Source organism: Leiobunum rupestre, chromosome 1 (assembly GCF_980474605.1).
Source record: "Leiobunum rupestre chromosome 1, qqLeiRupe1.1.hap1, whole genome shotgun sequence".
NCBI lineage: Eukaryota > Metazoa > Arthropoda > Arachnida > Opiliones > Sclerosomatidae > Leiobunum > Leiobunum rupestre.
In genome coordinates this window covers 51,145,376-51,158,586 of record NC_143384.1, presented here as the reverse complement: position 1 = coordinate 51,158,586, position 13,211 = coordinate 51,145,376, and the positions used below count along the sequence as shown (strand labels likewise).

Here is a 13,211-nt window from a genome sequence, read left to right as displayed (position 1 = left end):
ATTCTTTACAAACCAGCCATATTATTAATTTCAACAACAAAAAAATTTATACAAATAAAAGCACACATACAAACGTAAAATAGCAGAAAAAAATTAGTAAACAAATTTGGTAAACTTAACGTCGATAAAGAAGGTGAACTTTCACCTATCTGGAATATTGAAAATCTTCCAGACCCTATCGACTTAATCTTGACTTCTCCTCCCCGTTTAGTTATTTTAAGTTAAATTCATACAGGATAAGTCAGCCTAATGTATAAACTGAACGTTTCGTCAAAATTTTGGTAAGCTTGATTATCAACCTAATCAAATTGTCGTTATAATTAAGCGCTAAAAGTAATTTCGAAGATTTATGTGTGAATCATTTCAAATTGATTTGCGGCGGTGCAATATTACATTTTAGATACGGGAAACATTTTTTAGAGAATTATCATAAAATGGTGTTGAGCAAACTGTTGTAGTTTGACAGACAGATGACAAAAGTAATGAAAGTTGAGCAAGATAAATCCAAGTAAAATTCTTATTTAACAATAAATTATTTCAGAGTGAAAGCCATGTTATAGATAATTCTACTCTTGAACGTTTTTCCCGATTGGAATAACGTCATTTTGATTACTCATTCTTAGGAGAAGATTCCTGGTTATTGGGCATTACCTCATAGTGCCAAATTCTTTGTCTGCGCCTTGTGAATACTTCGCAGATATTAAAAAGAAGTTTACCATAGTTTTCATACTATTGTTTAAGAGGCAATGGTAGAATAATTTTTAGACATCGCTTAAGTGTAGATATTAATTTATAATAAATATTCGTTTTCATATAAGAGTTTATTTATTTAAAACCATATTACGTGTATTTATATATATAATGAAACATAGTTTCATGTCATAATAGTCAATTATCTGTATATATTACGGGTGTAACAAGCAATAAGTCTAGTCTTAAAATAACAGTTTAAGTCTAATAACGTTGTCTTAGGCTCCGGAAACAGTCGTCGCAACTGGATCAGAGGTCTTCGTCGAAGCAGAAACATCGGACTGGGAGTCTTCAACGCCCACACTTCCAGCAACGCTAACTATGCTGCCAGATTCACTATCTTCGCTTGGAACTATAGAACTCCCGGTCGTCGATAAACCGCTTGAACCATTTTCTTCCGGGGGTGAGAGGTCAGTATCCGGCTTAGCTCTCGTCATCAAAGACAAGTCATCAGGAAAGAATGTAGACTCCCCAAATAGGAGAGACTTCATATCTTTCAAGACATTCCCTTGATTCACCTCGTTTTGGTTGAAGACTTGTCCTTTTAGCCGAACAAACTCTGAAGAAAAATATTCAGCGTTATTTTCAAGTTAAAATGTTTATACAAATATTTGAGGTAACTTTAAGGTTTTAACTTACTGGCAAGCGAAAGAGGTGACTTGCTGTCTTCTACCTCAGCAGCTTCTTCAAGAAATGAAGAGACCAATTTCATAATCTCGTGGTCGTAGTCACTCGAGCCTGGAAAGTTTCCCAACTTTTCCTGATAAGCTGGAACGAAGTTGAATGCAGCTTTATCGGTACACTGGACATTCAAGTCGGACTCTTGGCAATTCTTCAATATGACGATGGTCAAGTTGTTGACGTGTTTCGTATTTCCTATTTCGAAAATTTGAGTAGCTGAATGTTGCTGATTGGGCACCATCAGATGAACGGTCTTGTTACCATCAATAGCAAAAGAAGTCACATTGATATGAACTGCTTGTGAACTTTCTCCATTTAGTTGCTTAACATCCAACTACGAAAACTGAAAGAATTAGCAATGTCCCATATTAAAAACAAAGGAAATACAACTGCTGTACCGTGAGATCTCCATCTCCAACCATGTTGTTGAGATGGACCTTCCCTTGTTGATTAAAATTCTGTAGGAGGGATGGTGACGAACTGTGCATGTGAGAGGGAAACTCGTGCGCATACTGGTAAGCAAACGGACAAGGTCTTAAGGTCGACCACTGCGAAGCTGTTGTGCCAGAGTAGCACGGCAATCGCAAAGGAGTTATTGGAGGGTACGTAGGGAATACCCAATTGCTGCTGAATTGATCCATCGAAGGAAGCGTCATGTTTAAAGGAACCACAGTTGGTAACTTCCAAGCCGGATACGTTAACTTCTGGTGAGTCATTTGTGGAAATAAGTTGTTCCAAATGTTATGATTGCTTTCGAAATCATACGGCGGCGGCTTTGGCGCCATCAGTGGAGAAGACGACACCAAATTGGGCCAAGCTATGTTTGGCAATGGTTTCCATGGTGGTAGTTTAGGAATCGTTAACGGCGCCCAAGTTCGAAATGGTTTAAGCGGTGGTAGTGTAGGAATTGTTAACGGCGCCCAAGTTGGAAATGGTTTAAACGGTGGCATGGTCGGGTACTTAAAAGGTGGCCACGAATTGCTCATCAGCAAGGAAGGAGAAGCGAAGGAAGGATGGCAGACTTTCGAAGATGGCAATCGTTGGTACAAGTTTTTTCCTGGTTTTCGGTTTCCAGATTTATTCTACAAGACGGAACGAATTAAGGTTTGAGGCTTGGAGATTTAAGCCTAAACTAATCATCTACGTTTGTTACCCCTTACCTTCTTAAGTTCCTTCATATGGAGATCATGACGGTCCTTTGTAGAGTGTCTTGCCAGCAATTCTTCATCTCGCTCAGCCGTGATCAGTTCGTACTTGATCTTATCTCCGATTTCTGCCATATCGTTAGATAAGGCATCGTTGAGCTCTGCACACATCACCATTTCATAAATTATTTAAGAATACCACGAGTCAGATTTAATGATGAAACACTCACCCAGCAAGTAGACATCTTCCTCAATTGGTGCCGCCCAAACGCCGAACCTGAGAACTAACAAGCATAAAAGTCCAACCATGTTTTGAAAGTTTATAATATCGGAGACTGTTTGAAGAGAGTCGAAAACGATTATCTTATATATGATATATTAAAAACTTTTATATAATTTTTTAGGTAAAAGCAACCTTTACTACTCATTATTAAAAAAGATAAATAAATCAACTCTTTGCCAACTGGTTTATCGTTTTGGAAAAAGGACTTTCTGCACGTGAGGTAAAAAGTTTCTATGGTTTTATTTATAAAGGTCAAAACTTTGTCAAAACTCCTACGAAAAGCCAAAGAATAATGGAACCAGTCGTTAGGGCCGGCAGGATGGAAATTCCATCACGGGACTTTTTACAGTCGAGGAACAAATCCTTCTTTTCAATTTCTCCCGAATTAGGCGCCGAAAAATGGGTTTTCTTTGTAAATCGCCGTTCATTGAATTAAGAGCCGTAGAATCTTTTTCAAGTAATACTTTCGTAACAATTTGATTTCTTATTTATTTTAGTTTTAAAACATAAAGTAAAACATCTTAATTTCTCAACAGTCTAGGGGTACGTTCAATAACTGACCTCGGAAACCAACCTGATGGTTTCATATATTCAACCGATGACATTTTTGGTCATAATGACATCGTAAGTTGTTGAACGCCGTTATTTTAGTCATCAATAATATTTAAAATGGCGTAGAATTTTGCTGCCAAAACTATCCTTGGTACTAATCGGCGGTCTTCCGCTACGCAAGCCCGTAATGCCGTAAAGTGGCTCACACTTAAGCAACGATATATTTTTCATCTCTTATTGTTCATGTTCAAGGTCCATACTAACCAAGTTCCGCCGTATGTCATCAACCATTTTAAACGAGTCTCTACCGTTCATGATTATCCAACTCGCTTAAGCGCGGTTTCATTTTATCTTGAATATATCACCGTGACGATTCGTAAACAAAGTCCGCGATCCAATGGTATTTCTTTTGTGGAATTCCCTTCCTTCGCGATTGTTTCAAGATAACCTAACATTATGTAAATTTAATTTTGTAAATACCTTAAAACTTTAACCTGTCAAGTTCTTAATTTTTTTTGTTATTTGTAAATAATATTAATCTATGGACCCAGTTGGAAATCAGTCTTTGACTGAACTGGATATCCAAATAAAGCCTTATTATTATTATTATTATTATTATTATTATTATTATTCTGTTCCAGAAAATCGAAGAAAGCGCAAACTGCTTCATTTATTTTTAATTGACCTTGTAAATGATGCAGTAATTGAATAAAATACTGTAGATTTTAGTGGCAGTCAATCGTTTTCATGAAAAAAAAACAGAGCAGAGCACTATAATTGCTACTCTGCTTTTTCTTTAGTTCTTTAGTTCTTTTATTACTCAACAAGAGGTCTAAGACCCATCACGTTAAGACAGTGGACAATACAAATTATACATATACAGAGGAGATATTATATACAGTTTTGTATGTACAGGAAAACAGTACAATGTGAGGGAGATACAAGGGAAATAAAACAAAATAAAGGAGTTATGTATTACATTATTACGTGTTAACGAGTTAAATATAAAGTCCTAGGAACTCAGTTAGCTCCTTGCGAAACCATTTGGGGTTGGGAATGGACTTTAGGCAGTCCGGGAGAGTTCCAGTCATGGATCGAAGAGGGGAGGAAAGAGTGCCTGCGGACGGAGAGTCGAAATCCAGAGAGAATGAGGGCCACGGATTTCATTCCGCGCGGAGCTTGACGCCAAGACGAGATGGCGGACGTAAGCGGGGCCAGGGCTCCGTTGGAGCGGTGAATATCACTGTTTACTATTGCGAGGCATTTGACGCGGTGACGGTCCGAGAGGGAATCCCATTTAAAGTTTTTCAAGACTCGCGTCATGCTTGTACTCCAAGAGAAACCGATGTTGGCAACAAAACGGAGGGCTTTACGTTGGATGGTTTCAATGGTATGCATGCCGCTGGCGGTGTTGGGGGACCAGACTGGGGAACAATACTCCAGAATGGGGAGGACATATGTTTTAATAGCGAGGGTTTTTGTCTGGAAGGAGCAATTTGAGAGGTGTCGGCGGCTTTAGAAGTATCGGTCGAGATATGGGGATTCCAATCAAGGGTACAGGATAGCGTTACTCCGAGGTATTTTTGGGAGGTGACGGACTTCAGTTCGATATCCCCCAAGGTGTAGTGGGGAGAGTGAGATGGTTACCCTGAGCGGTGAAGGGAGAGGACTGAGCATTTGGAGGCATTTAGAGGTAGCCTGTTAGAGTCACTCCAAGACAGAATACGATTGAGATCCTCTTGTAGGGTAATAACATCGGTAAGGGCCAAAACGGTTCTTGAGAGCGCAACATCGTCGGCGATGATATACAGTCGGGAGATAACATGGTCCCCAATGTCGTTTATGAAAATGACGAATAAAAGGGGCCCAGGACTGAGCCCTGTGGAACACCAGAGGCCGCAGGAAGCCAGTCGGACGCAGCCCCTGGAATTACAACACGGAAACGTCGGTTTGGAAGGTAGGCAGCCAGGCAAAGCAAGGTCTGGCCCCTAATGCCATAGGAGTGGAGCTTGGCTTTTAGGAGTTCGTGAGAGACAGAGTCAAATGCTTTACGGAAATCGAGGAAAATAATGTCAACACGTCCCGTGCGTTCCAGTGCGTCGAACCAATCTTCAACGCAGCAAAGTAATTGGGTTTCTGTACTAAAGCTGCTGCGAAAACCATGTTGGTAAGGCTGCAGAACATCCTGGGCTTGAAGGTGGGAGGTTATGTCCGAAGCCACTATATGCTCATTAGCCTTGAGCACCAGGGAAAGTAGTGCAATCGGGCGGTATTCAGACGGATTTGATTTGTCACCGCCCTTTGGAACGGGAGTCACATTAGCTGTACTCCAATCAGCCGGAATACTCCCAGAGTCGTACGAGAGTTACAAAAGCTGCGTTAGGGGAGCAGCCAGGGCCACGACAGTTCTTCAAGACAGCAGCGGGAATTCCGTCAGGGCCCGCAACCTTAAAAGACCTGCTGCTCTGCAGTAGACGTTGTACGCCTTGCTCCGTGAAGATGATCGGAGGCATTACAGAACATTGGGGCGGCAGAAGGGAGACCGTTTCAAATGTGTGAACAGTGAAAGTGCCATGAAAGGTTTCTGCCAGCAGTTTGGCTTTAGACTCTGCGCAGGTGATAGCACCCTCCGGGCCATTAAGATCAGGGATACCACAGTGCTTGGATTTTTGGGAAACAAGCTGGCTAAACTGTCGCCTAGAAAATGAACACCCTTCACTCCAATAAACAATATGCAGATAAACTTCTACCTCCAAAATTTCTTTAGTCTTACGTCAGTCGTCGGAAAAAGTGATTCTTCCAGCTGTTGACTTCGGTGAGCAACTGTTGACCATCTTGATGTCAAAAAAGGATTCGCGAAAAAGCGTATAGTAAGATACCGGTGTCATCGGCGACAGTTATTGAACGTACCAATGAACTACTCGTTTTGTGTGACTCGTCCGTAATATTTACCCTAACTTTTATTAATTGTGGTTTTATAATTAGACTTTTTAGTTTATAAATAGCTGTAATTTCATCTGCTAAGCAGACGACTTGGGATTTATCTGCTGCTTAGGGAACAAAAATCCAGCACTTTACGAACTTATCACGTCGGCTGCTACGTGGCTCGATGTTTTCTGAAAATGCTAACTAGGCAGTTTTGTTCAAGGGAAATTAATAATTATTATAATGAAACGATAAGTTGGCAAGCCAAAATATTAATGAAATAATGGCTTCAAAAGTCGCTTGATGACTTAGGCCTAAGGTGGTGCCTTGGGTATTAGCCTAGCTGATTATTATTAATATACTTCTGATCGTAAGAGTTTCCCTGTGACACTTTTTAAGAAAGTTAATGGCTCAGCGGTAAATAATCTGACTGTTAAAATGTGACACGGGTTCGATTCCTGGCCTCAACCGTATTTTATATTAAAATAATTCAATAAATTTCATTTTCATTTAACTTATAAATATGAAAATATTATAGAATAAATTGACGTTAAAACGTTTGTAAAAGCGTAAAGGAAAACGGACTTTCACACAAGCGGTTTTTCGAAATATCGCTGCACCATAATTTGTATCAGTGGTTCGGTTGTAGAACATTCGCCGGCCAAACACGCAACCCTCAAAATTCAAGTGAATCTGTGGCCCTTGCAAGGGCGAAAAAACTTGAACTATGTTAGTTATCATGGGAAAATCGTCCGTTTGCTATTCAGGTTTATTGTTTTATATATTATTACTTTATAGAAAATTATATGCTAAAAGTGACGAAAAGTGTATCATTGTAATCGTGTCTCATTTGTAACTTTCGCTCGATATAAAAGTTAGCAGAGGAGGAGGGAGGGTATGCAATATGGAAAGAATGAAGTTCACATGCAGAAACAGTGTCACCTGGGGAGAGCTTCGAAAACTAAGGAAGCAATGGAGAAGGGTAGTAGGTTTATTGATTTTTTTTTCCACTGACTGCACGTGCTACCGCCATATATCTACGTTTTGAAACAGAAGTCCTAATCAGAAAGTGGATCATTTTTTGCATCCTATGCCCTCTATTTCGATAAAATATTTGAGTTAATCTTAATCATTGGAAATTATAAGAACTGGCACGCTTTTGGTGATTATTTATCATTTGAAAACGGGTTACGTCTCTGAATCCCACAATCTACGAGTACGACTTAAATTGGACCGAAACTTTGATTATTTGAAGTAAAATAACATGGAATAGGTCACTCGCTGCCTAAACGTTGCTACGGACGGGGTGAAGGGCTATTCAAGATTTGGTCGAAGTGCTCATTCAAGGGACTTTTGTCGCAAATCAACGGGAAAATTGTTCAATTCTATCCCGAAACCCACCTAAAAAGGGACACTTTTTAAATACTATACAGGGTGTCTCAATTTGCTCGATCAGGCCATTTTTCTCAAAATCTATTTATGCAAGGGTTCTGAAATTTTCAGTGTTTATTTGTTAGGTATGGAAGGCTTTGGTTACTAAATTTCAGAAAAATCGAACGATATTGTGCCGTTTTGGAAAATTTATTTTTTCACCGGTAGGTGTCACGCAAAATGTTTCAATAGAAAAGTTGTAGGGCATAGTCGAAAGTGTAAAAATAATTTTTGTTCGGTTGAAAAAGACCTATTTTTCACTGAGTTTGGAGGTCGGGGGAAAAAACAAGGTGTACTAGCAGGCAATAGCCTTTAACGTAAACAATCGTACATAATCACAACACACATGTACATTTATTTTAGGGAACTTATACTTTCAGCTATGTAGTTAATAATCAGATCTGCAAAAAGTTATTGTTAAAGAAAATTATTACGTTCAACACCTAATTAGACAAAGTAGACAAAAACCGCGTCTTCCATTTCGACGTGGTTACGAGTAAGATCATCAAACAAAGATTTGTAGACCAAAAATTACGCTTATTTTTCTTTTGTTGTTTTTTAACGTGAGATATCAATTGTCCGAGTAGTATTTAAAGCGTTTACATTTCAAAGTTAAAACATTATCTCAGCTTGTCCGATTGTTGTCCAGTATGCCTCTTTACACTCGAGATCAACGCGCTCATATGCTAGAATTATTTTACGGAGAAGGTCGTCGTAATGCTACTCTAGTAAGTCAGTTATTTAGACGAAGATTTTTCAATTGCAGACCAAGTCAAACGACGGTTCTTAGAGTGGTCCGCGACTTCGACAACTGGGGTAATATCAATCCGAGGTTTCGTGGTCGTGGTCTCCAGTACATCGACATGGAAAACACCATACTTGCCTACTTCGTCGCCTATCCTCGAGCGAGCATCAGGACTGCCAGCTTTGACTTAGGGTTGGATCGAAACTACGTTTGGAGAACACTCAAAAGACACCATTTTCATCCTTATCGAGCGACACTTCACCAAGGACTGCATGACGGTGATAGACAGCGCCGACTCAACTTCTGCAATTGGTTTTGCCTCATGGCTGACGCACACCAGGATTTTCACGATCAACTACTGATGTCCGACGAATGTTCATTTGGAAGAGATGGGCCTTTCAACCGTCAAAACCAACATATGTGGGACTACGAGAATCCACACTGGGGATTTCCTCACCGCCACCAAGTGCAGTTTCGCTTAAATGTGTGGGCTGGTCTGTTAGGTGACAGAATTATTGGCCAAATCGTCTGAACGGTCAAAACTACTTGGAGTTCCTTCAAAATGAAATATCCAATGTGTTGGACGACATTCCTCTGGCCGAGTACAGACGCATCTGGTTCCAGCAAGATGGGGCGCCACCTCACCAATATCGTGACGTGGTTGCATATCTAAACGACGGGTTTCCTGGAAGATGGATCGGAAGAACTGGTCCTGTTCGTTGGCCTGCAAGATCCCCTGATCTAACACCACTCGACTTTTTTCTTTGGGGATTCGTAAAGGACTACGTATACCAAACACCTGTGACGAGCGTTGAAGATTTACGACAAAGAATCATCGAAGCATGTTGCCGGGTGACTCCAGAAATGGTTCGGGGAGCATTTCGCAATATGCAACATCGTGCATATTTGTGCATTGCATCAGAAGGTGGCATTTTTGAAAACATTTTGTAGAACTCATTAAAAAACATTTGTCACTTGGGCTAATTATTATTTGTTTATTTTTCGAAATCTTATAACTGAAATGCATGTTACCTACAATTCGTTAAAGGCTATTGCCTGCTAGTACACCTTGTTTTTCCCCCGACCTCCAAACTCAGTGAAAAATAGGTCTTTTTCAACCGAACCAAAATTATTATTACAGTTTCGACTATGCCCTACAACTTTTCTATTGAAACATTTTGCGTGACACCTACCGGTGAAAAAATAAATTTTCCAAAACGGCACAAAATCGTTCGATTTTTCTGAAATTTAGTAACCAAAGCCTTCCATACCTAACAAATAAACCCTGAAAATTTCAGAACCCTAGCATAAATACAATTTGAGAAAAATGGCCTGATCGAGCAAATTGAGACACCCTGTATACATTCTTATTTTAAATTGGTTTTTGTGTACTAGCTAATCTTATACAAGCTCACCCGTTCACGTTTTCAGGGAGTCGCTTCACCTGTCTTTAATCTCAAATATAGATTTAAACAAGACGTACGACGCTCAGAATACACACAATCCTTCTAATGTGTTAAGTTTGTTTGAGTTATTCACAGCAACCTACAACGCCGGTGATATAACCAATATATATCCACGGCCACACGTAATTCTATTAACACCTTTTTACTTATTTGTTACTTCTATTCATAATTTGAAAGCATCGAAGATTTCTTTTGCTTCTGGATTTACACTATAAAGTGTTTTCAGGATTTACAATATAAGTTGTTTTCAAGATTTACACTATAAAATTTTTCAGGATTTACAATATAAGATGTTTTCAGGATTTACACTATAAAGTGTTTTCAGGATTTACACTAAGATATTTTCAGGATTTACACTATAAAGTGTTTTCAGGATTTACAATATAAGATGTTTTCAGGATTTACACTATAAAGTGTTTTCAGGCTTTACACTAAGATATTTTCAGGATTTACACTATAAAGTGTTTTCAGGATTTACACTATAAAGTGTTTTCAGGATTTACAATATAAGATGTTTTCAGGATTTACACTATAAAGTGTTTTCAGGATTTACACTAAGATATTTTCAAGATTTATAAAGTGTTCCCGATTTTCACTACTGAATATTTTTAGTATTTCCACCAAAAAATGTTTTCAGTATTTACTCTACAGAATGTTTTTAAGATTTACTCTACACAATTTTTTTATGTTGTATACAATATTACTTTTTAAAATTTATTTTACAGAACTAAGTTTTGAGGATTTAGCCAGCACTATTACATTAATATGTATGTATATAAGATATACCTCGCGCTGACTAACTAAGACTAGAACGAAAGAGACTTTATTCATGAACAATATGTACACCAATAATACCGTCTTCTGTATAAAGAAATAATACCGGGAAATGCGAAAAGATAAAATCTTCTAAAGAATGTTCCGTTTAGTTTTCGCGTGTTTAAAATGAATATAGCTTTGTTTCGACGTTAATGTAATTATCTTATATCAAGAATGTACTTATTTCTATTGAAAGAGAATGACTTTGTCTAACGTTCCCGCGCTACCAGTGGGGAGGGGGGAGGAAAAACACCAAAGTTGTGCTCTTCAATCAAGTCGTGAGACGTGATTCTTAGGGAAACAAGGAAAGGGAAGATTGATTGGGAGTTACGCTAAAGATAACTCCAACATAATAATTATCCCTCAGAATAAATAATAAAATTTCTGGACTTAGTCTGAATGCCACCGAAAGACGTAAGTCCTTGGTAACTAATGAGATATCGGGCTTATTACATTCGTCATTATACAGGGTGTCTTAATTTGATCGGCCCAGGCATTTTTCTCAAACACTATAGTTGCTAGAAATGTGAAATTATCAGGGTATACTCTCTCGGGGAAGACCCTTTTCTTTTGGAATTTACAGAAAAATCGTGAAATTTTTCACCGTTTTGATAAAAAAAAATTGAACGGTAGGTGGTAGACGAAAGTTTTCAATCAACAAGTTGTAGAGCGTACTCGAAAACCTTTAATGAAATTGGTTTGATCAAAAATGGACAATTTGGTACTACCCAAAAAGGTTTAAGTCTCATGAAAAAGAAAAATAGAGAAACCTATCTAATTTGAAATGATCGTATGTTTGTAAAGATAAAAAAGGACTGTTTTTTAAGCCAAATAACTTAAGTTATTTTTTAGAGAAAATACAATTCCAGAATTCACGCGACTTACTTTAAATGAGGTTCAATAATTCCACCGTCCGCTGCAATACAAATCCGTGCGTGATAAAGCATATTTTGAAACGAAGCACGGACCATCTCGGGAGTTACGAATTGGAACGCTGCGATGATTCTCTGCCGTAGATCTTCTTCGTTAGTGACAGGCGTTTTATACACTTCCTCCTTGACGAATCCCCACAGAAAAAAGTCCGACGACGCGAAATCTGCGGACCTCGGAGGCCATCGTACTAGACAGTTCTTGCCTATCCATCGCCCAGGGAACTCGTTGTTAAGGTACTGCACGAAGTGTCTTTTTTGGTGGGCAGGTGCACCGTCATGCTGGAACCAAAGGCGTGGGACGTCGACTAATGGCACATCTTCCAACTCGTCTGCGACTTCATTTTGTAGAAAGGCCCGGTAGTTCTGCCCATTGAGTCGACGCGAAATAAAAAATGGCCCAATAACGCGATCTCCCAGAAGACCAGCCCAGACGTTTAAACGGAATTGTACCTGATTGTGGTGAGGACATCCCCAGTGCGGATTTTCATCACTCCACATGTGGTTATTTTGGCGGTTAAACGGGCCGTCTCTCCCAAAGGAGCACTCGTCGGACACATGAATCAAACGGAGGAAATCTTCGTTTTGGTCGGCCATAGTACAAAACCAGTTACAGAAATCTAGCCGAAGTCGTTGATCACCATCGTTAAGTGCTTGATGGAGCGTGGCACGAAATGGGTGATAGTTATGACGGTCAAGGACACTCCAAACGAACGTAGTACTTTGACGAGTCCAAATCAGAGCAGGCCATTCTTACGCTTGCTCGAGGGTAGGTGACAAAGTAGGCAATGACTGTGTCTTCCATGTTGATGTTGTCAAAGTAACGGACAGCTTTGAAGACCAAGTATCTGGCCACTGATATCCCAAGGCTCCTTATAAGTGCCACATCGTAGCACTCCTTTGCAAACCTTCTGCAGAGTACTGCAGAAGCTGCCTGGCAGTGATGCAAATTAATTTGCAACATCTTCTTCCTCGTCTTAGGTAGGGAGTACTTGGTTTCCAGCTGGATCTGTCGAGCCGTTCCCACTAGCTTAATCTCAGGATTGTATTCGGTCAGGGGGATAAATTTTAATTTCGTTATTTGACTTTTTGGAAAGTGAGCGAGGCTTAAACCTGGTTTCTTGAATGGCAAAAATTAATGTTTGTAAGATTTGAGATATTTGGCCATATAGTTTTTGCACGTGTTAGTAACCATTTTCGTTTTTATACCATGGATTTGTTTGATATTCGCATCTAGGGCCACAACTCCCAACCGATAGGGTCAGGAAGGCGAATGATGTATCAATAGATGGCGATTTACAAGACCTCCATATCCTGTTTTAAATTTTCACGATCACGGGCTTAGAATGAGAGCACTGTCCGTTGACATTATTTCTCTGTTTTGAACATAGCTCTCCAACGGATAAGGATTGAAGGTTGATTAAAATATCAATTGGTTAGAACTTTAAAACACAAGCTGCCCCAATAATTTAGGCGGCGCCAATCCTG

At 39.3% G+C, this 13,211-nt stretch overlaps 2 protein-coding genes across 2 annotated transcripts in view; both read right to left on the bottom strand.

Annotated features, from left to right (window-relative positions):
- The window catches only part of LOC149963194 (uncharacterized), a 48,235-nt gene extending 45,316 nt beyond the window's left edge, over window positions 1–2,919 (bottom strand). The window contains exons 1-5 of the mRNA XM_090180417.1: window positions 2,807–2,919; window positions 2,592–2,737; window positions 1,830–2,513; window positions 1,390–1,765; window positions 1,006–1,309 (exon numbers count right to left, since the gene is read on the bottom strand). Of these exons, the coding sequence (XP_090036543.1) occupies window positions 1,006–1,309; window positions 1,390–1,765; window positions 1,830–2,513; window positions 2,592–2,737; window positions 2,807–2,885 (1,589 nt within the window). The 5' untranslated portion in view covers window positions 2,886–2,919. The remainder of the gene's footprint in view (window positions 1–1,005; window positions 1,310–1,389; window positions 1,766–1,829; window positions 2,514–2,591; window positions 2,738–2,806) is intronic.
- A 2,135-nt stretch (window positions 2,920–5,054) lies between these two features.
- Window positions 5,055–12,687, bottom strand: LOC149963193 (uncharacterized). The gene is made up of 4 exons (XM_090165015.1): window positions 12,446–12,687; window positions 5,772–6,108; window positions 5,517–5,710; window positions 5,055–5,334 (listed from the first exon to the last, which is right to left on the bottom strand). Exons 1-4 carry the CDS (start codon window positions 12,685–12,687, stop codon window positions 5,055–5,057), a joined length of 1,053 nt encoding a protein of 350 aa, XP_090021141.1.
- Between the last annotated feature and the right edge of the window lie 524 nt (window positions 12,688–13,211).

Excerpts from the sequence above, each read along its gene's own strand:
- LOC149963193 (XM_090165015.1), bottom strand. The coding sequence starts at position 12,687 with ATGTTGCAAATTAATTTGCATCACTGCCAGGCAGCTTCTGCAGTACTC. Across the intron at positions 6,109-12,445 it reads TCTGATTTGGACTCGTCAAA|GCGACAGTTTAGCCAGCTTG; the intron begins GTACTACGTTCG and ends TTCATTTTCTAG. Across the intron at positions 5,711-5,771 it reads ACGCAGCTTTTGTAACTCTC|GGCGGTGACAAATCAAATCC; the intron begins GTACGACTCTGG and ends CCCGTTCCAAAG.